The sequence below is a fragment of the Plectropomus leopardus genome, chromosome 4, assembly GCF_008729295.1.
Source record: "Plectropomus leopardus isolate mb chromosome 4, YSFRI_Pleo_2.0, whole genome shotgun sequence".
Taxonomy (NCBI): domain Eukaryota; kingdom Metazoa; phylum Chordata; class Actinopteri; order Perciformes; family Serranidae; genus Plectropomus; species Plectropomus leopardus.
In genome coordinates, this window is record NC_056466.1 from 32,891,814 (window position 1) to 32,912,546 (window position 20,733).

Genomic DNA, 20,733 nt, shown 5'->3' on the forward strand with positions numbered 1-20,733 from the left:
TAATCCCTTGATGAATCTTTGGTAGAAGTTTGCAAAGCCAAGAAACCACTGGGAAGTGGATTTAACCATTTTCCTACTGCCTCATTTTTTTTCAGGATTTATCTTCACCTGCTCGCTCAAGGATGTAACCCAGGAAGGAGACTGAGCATAGCAAAACTTGTCATCCAACAACTGCTGGAGCCCTTGCTTTATGAAGTGGATGCGTTTCTCCAAGTTCCACAAGAAGATCAGTGTGTCATCTAGATAAACAAACACTGAGTGGTTGAGGAAGTTGCAGTGAATGTCATTTACCAGAGCCTCAAAAACAGCAAGGGTGTTGGTGAAATCAAAGGTTTCCACTCATCACTTTTTTTAATCCGGACAAGATAGTGAGCAGTCCTGAGGTCCAGTTTGGTAAAGATGGCGTGTCATGAATATACCTATCCATAGCAACCTTCTCAGGATGTGACAAGTTGTAAAAACAACTGACAGGTAGAAAAGGTGAGGAACTAAATCGATGGGGCAGTTATAGGAGTGATGTGGGGGCAAGAAAAAAGCATGTTGTTTACTGAAGCTTTGTGGAGGTCATTATAAACACAGACAAACAGTGCCTTCTGTGGGACATGTCAAATAGCAAATTGAACTACAACTGGCCACTTTGCCAGCTGACCAGTTGATGTGAGGATATATGTCTTTGTAAAGAGGCTTACCGAGGACCATGGTAGCAGAAGAGGATGGGATAACATGGAACTGAATGACTTTGCGGTGGTTAACAGAGACCAAAGGGTGAAACGGCTTAGTATGATAAGTGACACTCGCAGAGTTTATGAGGGTCGTGTCCAGAAAATTTGATCAGTTCCAGAATCTTTCATAGCAAGCAAATATGGGGTTTGTGTTTAACATCAAGCTTGGCATCCAACTGCATATGTGTGCGAGGGAACAAAGTAACTGTCAACTGACTCAACAGAACCCCCACTGCCACTGGTGACTGTTCTCTTTTATCCAGAGGGGACAAGAAGCCAGTAAGTGACCACAGCAGATGCAGACTCCATCTTTAACCCTCTGAAGACATTCGGCTGGAGAGAGATCTTGCTAAGATGAGATCTGGTGACTGCAAAGGCGGTAACATAAGATTCACATTATTTCCATTCTCATTAAACCATTCAGTGACCCCTCTAATAAAAGGGGAAGTGTCATCCTGGAAGAGACCACTCCCATCAGGATAGAAATGCTTTATCATTGGTTAAGGTGACAAGTCCTGACAAGTGGTCCCTACCTGTGCCAGCAAAATGCCCCCCAAAGCATCTACATCCAGTATGTTTCTCCATTAATTTATTCAGGTTTTTTTGTCAAATTTGTCATCCATCTGTATGTCCATAACATGGTTGCACTGTTTATCTAGCTAACTAATTTGAAGGTCACTGAGGATTACAATTAAATAACTTCTGTAGGAATTTACAGTTATTTATTGTATGTTCAGTGTGGAAACAATTTTTTGAGTTTGATCCGAAGGGGGGTTTCAGAGTGAAGTAATCAGTGAGATGCAGGCAAGGGGTAGAAAATATTTTTTTTGTGCCAGGAATCACAAAGTAATGGATGGAAAATGTCAATTATCCCAAGAGGGAAACCTCTCGTTAGCACAGAGTGCATAATTAGCCATTACCTCCAGCTCTCTGGTCAAAGTCATGGATTTTATATGGTGCATATGGTGGTTTCTCTTATTTTCCTTTCTCTTCTTCTTCTTCTTCTTCTTCTTCTTCTACTTCTTCTTCTTTTTTTTTTTTTTACAATTGACTGTTGATTGTTGTTTGTGTATTTTTTGTTGTGGTTGTGTTGTGATGCTTTGCCAACATTGTTCTTGGAGCTTACATGCCAATAAAGCACTTTGAATTGAGTTGACAATGGGTGAGAAAGAAAGGTCCATTTTGAGGTAAGACAGCTCACACTATTACAGCTGTTTACTGAATTGTGCAGACATTTGTCAGGTACTGTGATCAATGCTTTGATGATCAGTCTGACATGCCTTAGAGTTTCAATGTGCGACTTGGTGACAGCAGTAGAAACTGATGGCTTTGGATGGGAAATGTATCATGTTGCTGTGCTTATACTTGTCCAGACTGAAAAAATCAAACAGGTGTGCAGTCTCTTTTCATGATCTCTTGTGCTTTTGTACACTGCAGGAATCAGTTTTTAGTCTTTAGTTGGTATAAGCTAATGTTGAATTTTCATTCAAAAAGCTAACATGCATTGCTTTTAACCATAAGTGACACCATTAAGAGGATAGGGTTAGCTTAATCTCTATTAACATATATCTGCATATGTATTATTGGTATTATGTATTTGTAGTACGAGTAGTATTGACCAATCAAGTTTGAGTGGGCTTTTTTTTGCCTGCAGTTAAACAGTCTGTGTGGTGAGTAAAAGAGATAGAACTCAGTGGCCGAAATGCCATCTTAGAACCTATTGGCTATTGTCTGACAATGATTAAGCTTTTAATTAGCTTTTGTCTTATTATCTGCGTTCATATGCAGACATTTGATTTTAGAAATTAGTCAAAATGTTGTCTGGGCTTGTCTCAGGTTATTAATCAAACCTTAAACAATGACTACTGCATTTGTGTGTTTGACAGCTGACCAAATGAAATTTTGATATCTGATACCTCCACATGTGTCAATTACAGTAGCCTATATGTTAAGCTATGACTTGCACCAAAGCTGACATCAATCAATTAAATATTTCATTTTTGAACATGTCAAAAAATGTATAATTTAGATAAAGGAGAATTTGAAACATACTGCCAGATCTGTCTCACTACACCTGTTAACCTGCACTGCTCACTAATAAAGTGCTTTGGCTGAACCTAATTGCCGACCCCTGCTGTACACCTGCTGCATATTTTTACACTAGACTGACTTTTAAACTTCTTCTGATGATGATGATGATAAATGAAGATCCTGAACAGGTGGAATATGGAGCCACTTGACGAACAGAAAAGCACAGGTCCTGATACACAGAGGAGGATGTAACCGTCATCAAGTAGCTTGGAACTGATGCTCGGCTGAGATAAGGCTGAAGAAGAAGGATGTGAGGGAAAATGTATGGAGATCTGGGAGCTGCTGAATGAGTTCAGTTTAATTGTAATTCTGCTCTGTTTGCGTGTGCACACTATCATGAACACTTCATCACCCGCACCAATACCCCCAATACGTGTGTGTATATTCACGTACACACAAACAGGCAAACACATACACAAACACACACACGCACTAACATTCACACGCAGATACACAATCCTCGCTGAAGACAAACATTCACAGTGCACATGTAGGCTACAGCAACACACAATTATACAGTCCTCACCAACTACACACAGAAACACACACTCTCACACACACACACACACATACATACACAGATTCAATAAAGGACACACACCCTCTTCCACAGCATACACTCTCTCTCACACACACACATAGACACACATACAGACACAGACACACACACACACACACACACACACCGCATTCATTTCCCTTTCATTCAGCACAGGCACATATTGTGCTGCTGTAACACACACACACACACACACACACACACACACACACACTGCAGAGCTTGCTCCTAGCTCTCCCCGCACACACACCCCTCCCCCTCTATCTCTGTCAAACACACACACACACACACACACACACACACACACTCACATTATACACAAGCACACAGAGACACACACCACACAGTCACACACAAGCACACACACACACACACACACACACACCACACAGTCACACACAAGCACACACAGTCACACACACACACACACACACACACACACACACACACAGTCACACACACATACACACGCACACAGTCACACAAACACACACAAGTACACGCGCATTCCCTCCTACGCAGGCGTTCTCTCACACACACACACACACACACACACACACACACACACATGCATTGCCTCTCTTTCCTTTCACACACACACATCTCCCTTGTACACCCCTCCCCCACTCTCTCTAACACACACACACACGTAGGCTACATGTCCTCTCTCTCTCTCTCTCCCTTGCTTGCTCATTCACTCTCTCACACACACACACACACACACACACACACACACATTCCCTCTATTGCTCTGCTTCTCTCACTCACTCACTCACTCACTCACTCACTCACTCGGAAACACACACAGGAACACACACGCCTGCGCAAACATTCACAGACGTGCACACAGACACACAGACACACAGACACACACACACACACACACACACATTCTGTCTCCTGCTTGCTCTTTCTCCCCTCCCTCTCTCTGTCTCCCTCTGTCTGTCTGTCGGTCTGTCTGTCTGTCTCTCTCTCGCACACACACATTCACACACACACACACACATTTTCCTGCCCTCTCTCCCCTTCTCTTTTTTCATCTCTGTCTCTCTCAGACACACACATACACCCACATGCACACGAATGCGCAAGCACACACAGACACACAAACACACACCCATTTTCTCTCTCAGTCACACACACGCATATTTTCTCTCTTGCTCGCTGCACACACTCTCTCCCTCTTTCCCTCTCTCTCTCTCTCTCTCTCTCTCTCTCTCACACACACACACACACACACACGCACAGACACACACACCTCCCCCCTCTTCCACAGGCATCCTGGCTGCCACTCCTTCCCTAACAACCACACACACAAACTAAAAGATGCACACACACACATGCACATAAACACATATAAACAAACACGTGCAAAAACACACACACACGCAGACACACACCCTTTTAAACACACACCCCACCTCTTTTGCTCAAACACACATCCTGTCTTTTCTTACAGTTGAACATAAACACACACACACACACACACACACACACACACACAATCTCACTTTTAATGGTCAAACTCAAAATGTAAAATAACACATTTTTCTCACATTAATTTTTTTTTGCACCAAAAAAAAAGACATCCAATCTTTCAAACACTCGACTCATCACCAACAGTTGTGAGCCAATCTGTTTTTAAGTCTCACAGATACAAGAGACAACGCAGATTATAGCCAAGATCAATTTATTTCAACCCACTAAGAAATCCAATTAATAATAAATATGTTTTTTACACCGTACCAAAGTTTCCAACAAACATTAAAGGAGCTCCATACCATAATCAGAGCATTAAATAGCATCAAACAACTATTTGCTACATAAAGATGTACTGAAGTGATGGCACCCTGAGCAGAACATGAAGTCCCATTGCCTCAGTGTGTGTTATAATTCAAGCTTCTCTGTTTTTTGTTGTGATAGATGGTCCAGTCGCACCTGCATGTAAGTGCATGTTAGTCCTTGTGTATGTTTCCCACTGACTAGATAATTATCATTGCTCTATACTGCACTTATATGGTGGTTACCACTGCTAATAGTGGTAACCAGGTTAACACTGTAAGATCTGTCTGCACTTTTGCCATTGTTACCACTGCTCTCACTATTAGCAATGTTAGCTTCTAGCTTCTACCTCAGCCACCTCCATGTTGAGAGCTGTGTGCACATAACCTCTGAATCATAGATACACTCTGAATATCAATTAGAGCTCCTTTAAAGACTGCAAATTAGTTTGATTTCATATTCATAATCACCAATAAACCAACCAATAAAGCACGGCCCTTTAACAGCTTATTGTTTTTTTTTAAAAAGTGTCCTGGTTGCCATATTACCCAAAATGAAACTGCTCATTATGTTATTTTAGGCTTCTTTTAGACACAGAACAATATGTAATGTTAAATGCTCTGCCCTGCCAATTTCACATTGGTGTTATGCTTGAGAAGGGGCCTGAATTGTTTACAATGTAACACCTACGTAACATTTTCTTCTTCATGGCTCAAGTTTGAAGAAACACATTTAGACATCACAGTGTTCATACTTTTGACATTGAGTTCATGATATTCATCATGTGACATTTGAGTAGAAACCAAACATGAGAGAGTATTAATGAGGGGAGTGCTGTGATTTGATGACGGAAGACACGTTGAGGCAGTAGATATGACTTTGTGGTAGCCAATGTTGGTCCAAAGTTGATATTAAAGAAATGTTTCTCAACACTGATAACAAGAAAACAAAAGTTAAGCAACATGTTGCAACTGTCTCTCATCTTGAACAATATCCCTAATTTATGATGAGATTAAGCCATCAATTAATCATTTTGCAGAATATTGACAACTCGATTCATTTTTGTGCCCAATTGCTTAGGTAATTTTTCAACATAAATGCCAAAATTTTACACATTTTAGCTTCTAACCCTGCTAACCTCATGTTTGTGGGGCCCGTGTGGGTAGTAAATTGACTGAAAAACTGACCCTATATTGGATTATTAATTGGTTCCATATTGGCCCCATGCCACTTCCCCACTTATGTGCGTTTACCCAGATAACATACCCATTTTGGGCCCATACCCCTTGGTAGCAGGTAGCCCTAGCATAACCCTAATTGCTGCCTTACTACATTTTTACTTTTGCCTCCCAGATGCCAACTACCAGTCAAGCGTTGCTCTATCCATATAAATCCTGTCATGTATGAACACAGTCATGAAAGTTCACAAAAAGCGGAGGCCTCCCGTGTGTTTTAAGGCCAGAACATCAGAACTAAAACAGATAGATAAACCCAGTAATGTAACAGATTCAATGTCTAAAAGGGGATTTAATTGAAAAGCTCAAGAGAGGATGGTTTTCATTCCAAATGGCAGATTTAATTAGAGAAACCAAGGAGAATTTTGGAGTTCAACAATGTAGGGAAATACAAAACAAATCTCTCAGCCCAAAGATTATATCTGGCTTTGGTGTCTCGTCTCCTGTGTCAACATTTTATCAAGGGCCAAAAGTCTATCCACCAAGACAACACAGTTAAAGCTACATTTGCAGGGCAGGGATTATTGCTGCTTGACCAAAAAGATAAAAAGATAAACATAAAACTTTTTTTTTATAAGTACATCCAAATATTTGGTTGACCATCAGGGAGAAAAGGAGGTTCATCATATATTCTTTATGACAAAGCTGTTATCATGCAGTCTTTACAATGTGAAAATCCCACCACTGTTGACAAATCTGAGTGTGGCAGTTTCCTACAGTATGACTGCTGCTTATAGACAGATGTGATTGGAACCTAATCCTCTCTTTGTGCTTTGAACCATTTGTCTACAGCGTGCTCTCTCCACCACAGGTCAAAAGGGAGGTCCAACGGTGGTGTTATAAACTACACTCATAAAAAAGAGATACACACAGTTGAAGTGTAAGAGTTCTTTGGAAAAATAATCAATCCACAGCACATGCACAAACATAATATTTTGTTGGCCAGGAATGTAACCACAGTGCTGTACTTCTTGCAAGAGGGCAGACTAAAAATGGCGGCCTTGTTTAGGTCAGTCCATGACTGACAGATGACATGTGTGGCAAAAACAGAAGAACGGAGGGGCTACTATATGAAGCCATTCAAACCTGTAACTACTCAGTTGCCCTATAAATCTAAAGCTAGGCTAGGCTCTGAGGCTGCATTAACACCAACAATATTACTCGGTCAAAGATATGCAGCCTCATCCATTTCAGTGAGACCAACACATTGGTCCAGCAGTCTCAGTCTGGTGAAATACTTTGTCTAAAATACAGCGTAATTCTTTTTACCATATGTTGAGACAGAGGATAAAATAATTCACAACATGTTTGATTTCCATGGTAAAATGTTGCCATATTTCATATTTCATCTCCTGTAAAACCTGTAGCAACATACTTTTTGGTCAAATTTGGCCCAACTTCTCTGGTTTTTGACCATTTCTGTTCCCACATGATCTTATAGAAACAAGTGAACTGATAAACTGTGAACACCACATGTGTTTATATTGTGTTTGGCACCAAAACAAATTGGTTAGGCTAAGAAAAAGATTGATTTTTATAAAAAACAATAACTACGTTTGTTGCGTACTGGATCTAAGCTCATCGTACAGTGGCTTATGAACATCAAGTTATGTAACATAACTGTGTAAAGGATGTAAGTACGTTAAGTTAAAAGAAACCTGCCTTGACTTTTAGTTTCACACCGTACATGAACAGTGGTCTCTCACGTGAAAGTATGGTGTTTGTGTTTCCTGTTTCATTTTTAAATCTCCTGTAACACCTGTAGCAACACACTTGCACTTTTTAAATAAACCTTTTGGTCAGATTTTTGACCATTTCTGGTCCAATGTGATCTCACAAAAAAAGTGAAATGACCATGGTTTCTGAACACCACATTATGTGGTGGCACTTATTATGTTGAAGTTACATAGTGGCAGTACAGTTGGGTTTAGGCACCCAAACTACCGGGTTAGGTTTAGAAAAAGATTGTTTTTGATCAAAATAACTACATTCGTTACATGCAAGTCCGTCATGTAACTACATAAAGGACATTTGTGCATTAAGGTAAAAGAAGTCAACGTTGACACTAACAGAACTCTCCTGCGAGAAAGTCTGGTCCCGTCTTGTCTGGCCAACACCTTTTCCCTACCTGGAGTTTCTCACTTTTTATACTACCTACAGGGCTGTAACATTAACCACAGATGTGACGTCGGAAGTGGCGTGTCCATCCCGTTAAAGGATCTTAAGTGAATTTCAGTTGGCACTGTTTCCATGTGACGTAATACATAATTTCAATACAATATGTGTCACCACCATGTAAGACCGTGTTAAAAGGTCCTGGTCATTTCATGTATTTCTGTGAGATCACGTTGGACAAGGAATGGTCGAAGAATACAGAAGTTAGGCCAAATTCGACCAGAAAGTTGAAGGAAATAGCAAGGATGTTGCTAGAGGTGTTACATGACATGAAATGTGAACCAGGAAGTCCGATTTGAAAAATACATCCATGAGTCTAAAGGCTTATTCGACACAAAAAAATATTATCTCTCCATAATTGGAAGATAAATAGAAGAATTAAGATGTTCTTCTTATATAGCATTCCACCAAAACTGGGACATTGAAATAGATGAGGCTGTACAGTATATCTTGCGTATTTTTGGTCCGAACGCAGCTTCAGAGCCTCTGCATTGGCTTGATGGGGAACTTCAGTAGTTAGATTGTGGTCATCTGATGTATTTCTGTGAGACAAGGTTGTCCTGGTCCAGAGCCAACCAGACTCAGAACAGAGCTGGAAAATCCTTTTGGAAAAAAAGTTATTTTTTTTAAGATTAATCTGCTGTGTAGTCCAGCAGATAGCTCACCATCAGAGCAGTGCATAAGGGAAGATAATACATCCCAAATCCATACACTGAAAAGCAAATGCAATTCATGTAACATGGTATTCACAGTGAATCACATTGAAAGTGCTGCATGCCAAAGCATTGTTAGATATTTTGTGCTGTATGATATATTTTCGTTCTACATTTAGTGCACAGCAGTTCTTATTTTCTTCAGGTTTGCACACTATTGCCTTCCAGTAACAACATTCATTTTTCTAAATCATGAAAAGAGTATGGAGTACCCTGTATCTCTCAAATCTCACACACTTCCAGTGCACCTACCAACAGTTTATTGACCTACAAATACTAGGCCTAAATACAGCATGTGACATGGCACATATAAACTAAATAAAATCTCCAATCCTTGAATTAAACAGTGACATAAGTGGAACTGTAAAGGGCCAGACACACCAAACTGCCATCAAAGAACTAGTGGTGACAAAAGTGAGATGTTACATTGTCTCACGCTGTGTCTCCACCAAAAAGTTTCACATGAACACACTGACTAGAAGACTAGAACCTATAGCTTACCAGCATGTACGTTCTGTGCCTGCGTGAGAGGAAACAACTCTCCATACCAGCAGATGGCAGTCATCTATGTTAGTCACCCAAAAATAGAAACTGGAAGATCGTCTTGATGCTAGTTAACCAGTTAGCACATTAACAACACAATCCAATGGTAAAAGTACAAACCTTTTTTACCATGTGCCAGAAAACAACAACACAAACCAACAAGAAACATTTCTGCCAAAGAGCTCAATGGCTAAAGAAAAAGAATCTTACCTTATATAACTTTGTTTAAATCTCATGCCCTCTTGACTTTAGCTCTTACTTCACTTTCCTTGAATCAACATGCTGTATCTGCTGGAAAAAAAGCCAACAAGGGGTGATGAGGGCCAACAATGCGGGAAACACCGCAACGACTACAGCGACAGACGCTCACTGACGCTCACCGACAACCAAACACTGACCGACCGCCAAATGTTGGCTTGGTGTGTCAGGGCCTTCATATGAGCTCCTGATATACATTTTCTTTCAACATGCACCTCTCTGCTGCTTCATCCTCCACGTGATCATGGATCTTATTGGTTGTCTAGACTTTTAAATGTCAGCTTCAATCCAATTTACAGTCTCTTCTCTTTTTCTTACTCCGAAGGTTCATGCATCATCGAAGACAGTCTGAGTCTATGACTAATGCAAATTTAATTGGTTATCACAGCCCAAGTTAGACTGACAGGGTTACATGTTGAGGGCTATTTTTGATTAATTTTTCTCTTATCACAATTAAACCAATCTACTACAAGTGACCTTTTCAGCTATAAGTTGATTATTGCAGATGCAATTCAAGCTGCAGCTGCCCAATGGATAGATAATCGGTTGTTTGACAGAACAAAAATGTTAACAAACACTTTTGTTTTTGCTAGGTAAAGATCTAAGACTTTTTTATGCACTCAACAAATTTTCTTACAAATTTTGGTCACAAACTTTAAAATCCATGTTAGTAAGAGCTTGTCCTTTTCCAACATAATTTATCCCCATAACAGGTCTAGCATTTCAAGATACTGATTAAACAGCATCACACCACTCTAAAATGTGCAATGTCCACCAGAGCTATTGTTCATGAACTGATTGCTCATTTCACTCCCATTAACCATCTCCAATGTAATTTCCCTTAATTTGGCAGTACATCCAACTGGTCTCAAAATCATGATGAGAAACTTCTCTCAGGTCAAGACCCTCGTGAGGGTGATGAGCATGCAGATGAACTTCCCTGAGACACTTTGGAAAGAAAGCCTTCTCAGCTGGTGGCTGCTCTCAGACAATCTCGCAGGTTAAAACACTAGATGTGGAGGTACTAAGCTGGTGCTCCTGCATGGAGTCTAGGGGTTGTGAAGTTGGTTGGATGTACTGCCAAAATAATGGAAACAATATTGGAGATGTCTTATGAAAGTGAAATAAAAATTGAGTTCAGAGGGCAACAACTCTGGTGACATTCCTGCAGCCTGCACATTTGTGGCATTGTGTTGTCTTCAAACTGAACATTTTAGAGTGTCCTTATATTGTGACAATGCCAAGGTACACCTGTGTAATATTGATGCTGTTTAATCCGCATCTTGATATGTCACACCTGTCAGGTGGAGGGATTATCTTGAAATGAGAAGTGCTCTCTAACATGGATTTTAAGAAATTTGTGACCAATATTTTATCTATCTGTATATATACACAGTATATATATATATAGAGAGAGAGACAGAGAGAGAGAGAGAGAGAGAGAAAGTGCATCAAAAATGTCTTAGATCTTAAACTTATACCTGTAAAAAAAATGGGATAAAAAACAAAAGTTCTGCATTTAAAACTTGGTTCTATGTACATTTTTACATTTCTCTAAATTAATGGGAAAAAATGCATCTTTTTTCTGTTATTTTAAACAATTAAAATCAGAATCACAAACATAAGAAAGTAGACCGAGATTGTCACGAAAATATTCTTTCATCACTTAAGTCTACAGACTTCCACTATTTACATTGGATTTCCACTCCACTCCCTGCTTATGTGTCCATTTGCATGCCCAGCATTTTGGACTACTGATGTTGCAGTTGCAGCATATTTGCTACTTCCTGAACCCTGTCACATGATGCCATTGCTAATAAAGTGCCCTAAAAACATAACAAAACCAAAAAAAGAATGAAGGAAGATTGGTCATAAGCGCGACTGAGGAAAGTCAAGAAAGAAAGAAAGAAGGAGTACATCTATGTAAACACCAGAGGGTGCTGTTACATATATTGTTCCTCTGCTTCAGACACTTTCCATCCCCAGGTAATAACACACGTGGAATGATTTACAGCCACCATATTCAAAACTACACAAGTCAGAGCTACAGAGTGGTGATGGCATGAATTTAAATGTTCTCATTTTCATCTGAATGTGCCCCTTGCCGCTTCCTCCTGGCAGTATATCTTAAATAACAACTTCAGCGGTGTTAAAGGAATGCATGCATGAGGGAAACCGCACTGTGAGATGTTGATGTAAGCAGGTGAACAAACATTTGTGTGCATTTTGAATTGCAGTTAATAATGTTATGTTTCCTCAACCCCAAAATGTGAAAGAAAGAAATAGAAGTGTATCTTCACTCTTTTAAGGTAAACAATAAATATAAAGTTGTGTTAGACTCTATCATACTTAAAATAAACTTGTTTCAAGAAATAATAAACATGGTTAATCTCTTGTTCCCTCTCTGTCTAAGGCCTCTGTTCATGGAAAGAGGGCTTCATGCCCCGAACATAACCCAGCACTTTCTCATCTCTCTGTCTTGCTCTCGGCTGGCTATTTTCACTCATCTTTCTCTTTCACACCTTCTATGTTTGCCTCTTTCTTTGGCCCCCCATCTGAACACCTTGCTTCATCTTCTGATTCTTTCACTCACCTCTTTCTGTCTCTCCCTAACCTCTTTTCTCTGTCATTAGTCCTTGTCGCCCACACACATTCCTCACGCCTCTGTCTCATCTCCGAGCGCTCCTCGTGCTCCTGACTCTCGCGGTCCTCACTCGCTCCTTGTCCGTCACCGTGGGCAGGGCTTGCAACGTGGTGACAGCTGTCTTGGTCCAGTAGTCCACCTCTCTGAAGACCCGATACACCCAAAGCTTCAGCTCAAACAGGATGCTGGGACTGTCTAACTGCCAATAAGAAAGGGGGAAGATCACCTTAAATATCTCTCCAGCACTTTCACCTAGGCTTGGGCAGTATGTAATATTTCATACCTTCCCGAAAATTTCACCCAGGTATACAGTATATGACATATAAGTATGCGCCACTACAGTGAATGCACTACTTACTTTCAGCTTTTCAGATAAATAAATACAAAAGTAATAGTCTTGTGCTGCTTTCAGACACCTTTCACAAGTATGTAACCTTCGAACTCTGAGCAAACTGGTGCGATTTCTTTTAAAAACGGGAAAAAAGGCAATAACCAATGTTCCACAAATAGCAAGAAATTAGTAGATTGAGAAAATGATTTTAAAATTATTAGAGAAAAATGTCTAGGGAAAAAAAGCATTGGGAAAACTATATTCATAATGATCATAATTACAGATAAAATTATGATACAAAATTATCATAATTTCCAAGCACTTTTTTCATGTCATTCCTTTGTTTTTTTAAAAGACTTTTTTAAAACGAATTTTAAGGTAGTTTTTTTCTGTCTTTCAATTTTTCACAATTCTTTTTGCCAATTTTCAGATAATTCCTTCTTTTGTTGCTTATTGCCTTCTTCCAGTTTGAAAGAAATCAAACCTATTTGCTCAGGTTTCAAGGGGTTAAACAGCGAAATACAACTGTACACCTTTTAGCTGATGAGAATTAATTGCCTTGTTAACTCATTACAAAGAAAAACTTCATTCAAACTTGACAGAAACATAATCAAACTCACCCAAACCGTCTTGGTTACTCCTGCTAGTAATCTAGTTAGTAAATCCACTGTTCACCTGCTCCAATTTGGTCAGAATAAATCCTTAATTCATCAAGTTAGATGTAAAAAACATGCCATTATTTCCCACTGCCTCTCTCTGCTGTTGCTGGCTGCTGGCTGTTTTCAGTCCTGTAACTTCTCCCTCCACCACTAAGTGTTACACCAGCAGACACCTGAGACTAAACTCTGAAGTGGTGCATGCTGTGCTCTACATACAATTACTTTAATAGAAAGAGGAGTGCATGTATTTATGACGGTATTGAAAAACATACATTCAGGATTTCTTGGTGTACTGTAATATTGTGATACCACCCAAACCTACTTTCACCATCGTAACACCTCTGCTGACATAGACACCTACCTCTAATCCCTCCGAGCTAGGAGTCAGAACTGCTGTGCCGTCAGCAGTTTTGAGGAGTTCTCCAGTGGTTATCAAGAGAAGCGACAGCCTGTCCTTCACCATCTTCCTCTGAGTCTCATAATCCCCCTTCTTCCCGCCACCTAGCTCCTCTTCCTCTTTGGCGATGGCTCGCTCCAGCAAACTACGGCACTGTAGCAGAGCAGAGTGGAGACGCCAGAGCTTGTCCCTGGTGTCCAGCTGGGAGGAAGGAGGAGGCACGGACACCAGGCGACCGTCGGTCACCGTCACATCTGCGATGAAACTCTCCCTGTTTTTCTTTAGGGGGAAAGACAGAAAACAAAGAGGGTGAAAATAAAGAACAAAAGTGAGATTCGGGAAAACATTAAAACAAAAAAAAGTAAAAAGAGGAGGGGTTGGAAAGTGATGTACACAAGTGGAAGATTGAAGAATGCTTTCTTTCAAGTACTAACTACTCTGACGTCACTTCTGACAGATATTTGGCACTATATTCGAGATCATTGTTATGAGACAACAGGGCTTTTCTCCTAATGCAAAAGGAATTTGTTCAGGCTCATTCAGATCGCCTCAAACAATAAATGACACCCAACACAGAAAAAGGTCCGCCTTTGAAGAGAGGGGATTTGTGTTTGGCCCGACTCCAGGAAGATTTTATTAAGTCAACACGTTGGTTAAAATAAGCAGATTAAATCAACACAGAAGAACCACAGAAACAAAGAGAAAAAAAACATACAATACCATAATGAATGAAAAAAACTGCTGTACAATAACAGGACTTCCTTGTAAAAGTAAACATTGTTGTGGGTGTTGGTGTATGTGTCCTTCTTTTTTTTTAGTATTTTGTGTCCCCTTTCTTAATTCAGACATTTTGCAGATCTGTGAATGAATGCAAACTCATTATGACTTCTTTCTGAGTTGCAAGGTCTATAAATGATCTGCCGATCCAGTCATAGCTGATCAGATCAGATCAGACTGATGGATAAGAGGAGCAGCTGCTGTAGAGGCAATGGAAGCAAACGTTTAGACCAGCAAAATGGATGGTTAAAAGGAAACACACACAGCGGGTGTGTCCTCGGTGTCAGAAGCTGACTAAGGCTTTCGGGGGGGGGGGGGGGTGAGGTTTGTTCGGGCATGGGCTCAGTATTTTATGTGATGTGGCTTCAAATCATTCAAATCAAATCACCCATTAAGAACTCAAGCTGCATACTACTGTTCGAGACCAACAAACAACAAAAGCAACAGGGATTTTGCTGTTCTTCCAGTGGCTTTTTGGCCACCAAACATAGGTGTTTTTTTACCAGTCTCTTGCTGGTTTTCCAGCATAGAAAGTGTGACAAAAAGTAATTGTTTTTTACTGAGCCATCACTGCATTTCATGCTGGGATAGTGGAGGGAAAAGGGCTTTTTTCAAGAGACATCGCTGTAATTCCAGGTGAGACTGTGCCCCCCAAACCAGGCATTTTGAGGCAAAATATGATCTTTTCCTAATCATAACCATCACAACCAATCATTTTTGTGCCTAAACCTAACCATATGTAACGATTGCACTGTTGAAACATAAAGTTTCAATGTTAAGTTTCAACATATTTGATACACAATAATGTACAAATGTGATGTATCCATGTTTGTCAGAAATTTACAATGCCAACATTTTATTTTGGTGTTTTGTGATTGGGTTGAGTTGCTAGTATAGGCAAATGTTTTTGTATCTCAGGACAGGCTAGCTGTTTCCCTCTGTTTCCAGTCTTTAATTCTACAATTCTACAATTCAACAATTTCATTTAGCAGACGCTTTTATCCAAAGCGACGTACAACACAAGCAAGAATTTAGACTTAGAATTTAGGAAAAAACCCTTAGTAAGTGCAAAAAGTGCTTCAGGTGTGATTGGTCACAGGTATTGCCGTCTAGTGGCAGAAGAAGTGCCGCACAGGCCCCCCCCCCCCCCCCCCCCCCCCCCCCCCCCCTTTTTTTTTTTTTTTTTAAAAAACCAAGTAATAACCGGTAGCGATCTCAGCATCTGAGATTCAACAATCTCAATCTCAGTATCACTACTTACGATGACAGTCAACATACAACATCACACAACTTTGTCAGTGCTAGATAATCATTAGGTGCTGGGTTTTGGACCTTCTGACTTAATTTACCCCAAAGGGCAAAGCGGAGAAGAGTCAGGTTAAGTGCCTAGGTGTTCTCGGAACAAATTAGTTTTCAATTGTCTCTTAAAAGTAGAAAGGGACTCAGCAGAGCGCACAGAGTTTGAAGTTTGTTCACATTTGGGAACAACAGAAGAGAAGAGTCTGGCTAGAGATTTAGAGCCGTGCTGGGCTGGAAGCACCAGGCATCTTTCACATGCAGAGCGTAGTGGGCGAGAAGGAGAGTAGACCTGGATCAGGGATTCCAGGTAGGCTGGAGCAGTTCTTGTGAATGTTTTGTAAGCCAAGAGAAGTGCTTTGAATTTGATTCTGGCTGCCACTGGAAGCCAGTGAAGAGAAATTAGCAGCGGGGTGACATGTGCTCTTTTGGGCTGGGTGAAGACCAGACGTGCTGCTGCATTCTGGATCATCTGAAGAGGTTTGAATGAGCATGCAGGGAGGCCTGCCAGAAGAGAGTTGCAGTAGTCAATGCGTGAGATCACAAGAGCCTGAACCAGAAGCTGTGTGGCCTGTTGGGTCAGGAAGGGTCTGATCTTCCTGATGTTGTAGAGGGCATAACGGCAAGACCAAGAAACTGAGGCCACATGAACCTTAAAGGTCAGCTGGTCATCAATCATGACACCCAGGTTTCTGGCTGAGTTTGTGGGCACAAGTAGGCTCGAGTCAAGTTGGACACTGCTCCGAGGCTGAACAGATGGACAAGCTGGAAAGACCATGAGTTCGGTCTTAGACAGATTTAGCTGAAGGTGGCGTTCCTTTCATCCATGTGGGAGATATCAGCCAGACACGCTGATATCTGAGCTGAGACCGTTCTGTCATCAGGTGGAAAGGAGAGGAAGAGCTGAGTGTCATCAGCTAAGCTAAGCTAAGGTAACCAGTAGCTAGCAGTGACTTCATATTTAAGCAACCGTACAGACATGAGAGTGGTATTGATCTTCTCATGTAACTGCAGAAATTTGAATAGGCCTATTTCCCAGAACATCAAATTATTCCCTAACATTAAAATGAAGTCCATACTGAATCTTTACCTTTGATAAGCAGCATATAGCAAAGATAGCACCTTTGTAAGTCCTCTCAGAGCCACATTCTGATCTGACATTAAGATCTGTCTCATGATGCTGACGTGCCACTTCACAGGCGTGATTATAGCTGGCATCGGCTTTGGTACATGAGCGAGTTGTGACTCCCAGAGGCCTTCTCGTGACATTGTACTGAGGCGTTAATGTTGAACCCTGCGTGCAAAGCTAGTACCGAAGTGACAGAGTGGCTAATGTGACCTGTAGCCTACGCTCGGAGATTCTGGCAGGAAGTTGATGTTTATTGCTTAGACTGCAGAGGAAATGTGATTGAGGCAGTTATGGACAACTCAGTGACAATATTCTCCTGGATCACTGTGAATGATGATAAGTGGTAGACTCTGAAAATGATTTAAGAGATATCTAACGGATGTTGCAAATAAGTGTTTTCTCACCCGCTGAATATCAAGGGGAAGGCCCACCTGGAAGAGATAATATTTGTGGCTGAAAAATATTCAGTCTGTTTTGGATTCATGCACTATAAAAAGAAACAATTTCTTTTGACTAGGGATACACGATATTGATTTTTTTTGCCGATATAAAAAACTCATCTGCCCAATAACCGATAATGATATTGATATATATCCACTTTCTAATTTTAGTGATCATCAAGTAAAAATTATGCATAATCTTGTCATAAAGGCTCACCAGCAGATGGTGACATAAAATATGTTTTTCAATGTATGTAACATTCATTTATTGGGCAAAATAAGAAAAATCTGTGAACTTGTTGCTTGTTACTTTATATATATATATATATATATATATATATATATATATATATATATATATTGGTTTGTCTTATGTGCAGAAATGAGCATGTTGGCAAATTTCAATATTTCATAATAAAGCCAATATCTGCCGATACCGAGACATGCCGATATTATCGCGCATCGCTAGATAAAAAAGTTACCGTCTGGGCTGATTTAAATTTTTAACTTGACTGAATTAGAGAAAACATGTTGAATCATTAAAAAAATTTACTTCAACTTGTCTTTTTTAAATTCAGCAAACCTCAGTTTTTTTGGAATTGTTTTTAAGTTTAAAACACGTGGTTTCTTTTTACAGTGTGTACGATCAATGTGCCAAAAGACTCAGCCAAATCCTATTTCAGAGACAATAGCTCCGAGCCAAGGAGAGAAAACACAGGAGACACAAACATACATAAATTTCTGTATGACAGGCCAAGACATATCTAATCACTTCATGGTGCGTTCCCCGGAATGTTGCGCTATCTCCACAAACTGTGCCCGCAAAGTCAGCAAATACAAAAACTGTGTGAGAGAAGAAAAAAATGAAGCAGGCATGAAGGGTAGAGGAAGAGAAGGGTCAAATTCTGGGAAAGGAGTTGATGGAGTTATATGCCAGGCCGCTCCCTCGCTCCTAGCGAGACACATGAAAGGAGGGATGAGGCAGCGAGCTGGCAGGAAACCAACGAGTTTTAATAACCGGTAGCTCTCACACCTATAGGCAAAAGAGACGCGGGCTTGTGGAGAGGAGATGAAGGCTTCAAGCCCAGGCATCGAGGAGCATGTGCCAGAAAAACGCCCACCTCTGTCATACCAACTGAGTGCACCCCCTACACTCTGCATTCCTACCCCCTGCTGTCCTAGACATCATTTCTTTCACTTACACACACACACACACACACACACACACACACACACACAAATAGAGGCCTACACACACTTACTCCTTCTTATCTTGTTCTTGCACGCATCCCTTTCATGGTTCTTTGTCCATGTACTTTTTCTTTAGTTATATGCATGCACACACAAAGTTACAGGCAGAAGACACATGACACACACACACACACACACACACACACACACACACACTCACATATTTTTCCATTTCACCTTGGCCTAGTTCTCACTCCTTCTCTTTCTTTCTCTCTCTCTCTCTCTCTCTCTCACACACACACACACACACACATGCTCTCTCTCTCTCTCACACACACACTCACACACACACACACATACACACACGCTCTCTCTCTCTGTCTCTTTCTGTGTTGTGCTGGCAGGTTGTATCCTGTGGAAACATTCACTTACATAAAGTTCCAGTAAGATGGAGCACTCATACCGGAGCTGCTCCGCTATAGCAGTGGCCCGGGCCACCGAGCTCCTGCTCAGATCCGAGCCGGTCATGGCTCTAGTCCGCCTGGCTGCCATTGGACCTCCTGCTGTCTCTACCGGGAACAACTCAAACACACGCGCACTTGTAGCACGAGAGCGACAAGCCCCCACTTTATATAGTACCCGCCTCCCTCATCCCGACAACACCGGATTCCCGGTCACGGTTCACTTCACTGCTCCTTCCGTTAATTAGAGCCGGAGCCGCTTGTCGTCTCTTCGGTTTCGGTAAAACGAGTTTCCCAGTTTGTCCGCTCACTGTTTGGGGGTTATGTTACAAAGTCGGCGGCCAACTCTCCGCCCTTTCCCCCGGGAACCTGATGCCAGGCAGGAGGAATTTAACGGGACGAGCGGGGGCGGAGAGCCAGCCGCGGAGGGAGGAGCTCATCAACGTATTCATGAGGAGCTTATCTGATTTACTGGTACTGACAAAAGTAACTAAATCTAACAAGATGTTGCCTGGACTGTTCCCTCTTATGAGAGCACAGCCAAAGACTTTAAAACGACACCGGAAATACCAGAAGAAAGGCCCACTGCAGTACTGGGCTCTTAAAATGTTGAGCTATCTCCGCTTTATTTAACCCTTAAGGACTGATAGGTGCATTAAAGGCACTTTCATTCCTTGTTTTTTTTTTTTGTTTTTTGTTTTTTTTTAAATAGATTTTTGGCTGTGTTTATGCACACGGCATATATTTTGGCAAGATTGTGTATTTTTGTTTAATCTTGGAATTTCCAGCTCTACTCCTACAGTAAGTCTAAATTACACTGTGGGAACTAAATTGTTACATTTAGACTTTCAAATTCAAAAATGCGCCATTGAAACTCAATTCAAACTGCAACTTTTGATCCCACAGCCATCAAAGCATAAAACATGCATTGTAATATTTCTGGGTGTCATTCTGGGCTTTTGCCTTGGAATTTGTTATTTTCACTATTTTCCACCTGTCATTTTTATTTATACCAGATTTGGAAAATGTGGAAAAAGTGGAAAATCATATTAATGTATTATATTTTCTTTTCTAAAGCTTGATTTTGAAAAGTGCATTTTGTGCACAGAGCATTGTGAGTGTATGTAATATTAAAGCTGGCCCTAAAGGTTAAACAGTACTAAAATTCTTAGGGACTGTTAGTTATTTATCAGAGGGGAGGGGGTGGTGCAAAATGAGGGAGGCACTTCCTATCATTTTTTAAGCACAGGTAAGAAAGTTATGTTTTCCTCCATCACCTACCACCCACAATACAACAGCAAACTTGCAGTACTTCCACCTCAGGTTATAT

The 20,733-nt window shown here is 40.8% G+C and overlaps 1 protein-coding gene across 1 annotated transcript; it reads right to left on the reverse strand.

The window, feature by feature from the left end:
• Positions 1–10,935: 10,935 nt before the first annotated feature.
• On the reverse strand, positions 10,936–19,961 carry LOC121941956. The gene is made up of 3 exons (XM_042484993.1): positions 19,375–19,961; positions 14,074–14,388; positions 10,936–12,921 (listed from the first exon to the last, which is right to left on the reverse strand). The coding sequence occupies exons 1-3, from the start codon at positions 19,492–19,494 to the stop codon at positions 12,748–12,750; spliced, it is 609 nt and encodes a 202-aa protein (XP_042340927.1). The 5' UTR covers positions 19,495–19,961; the 3' UTR covers positions 10,936–12,747.
• Between the last annotated feature and the right edge of the window lie 772 nt (positions 19,962–20,733).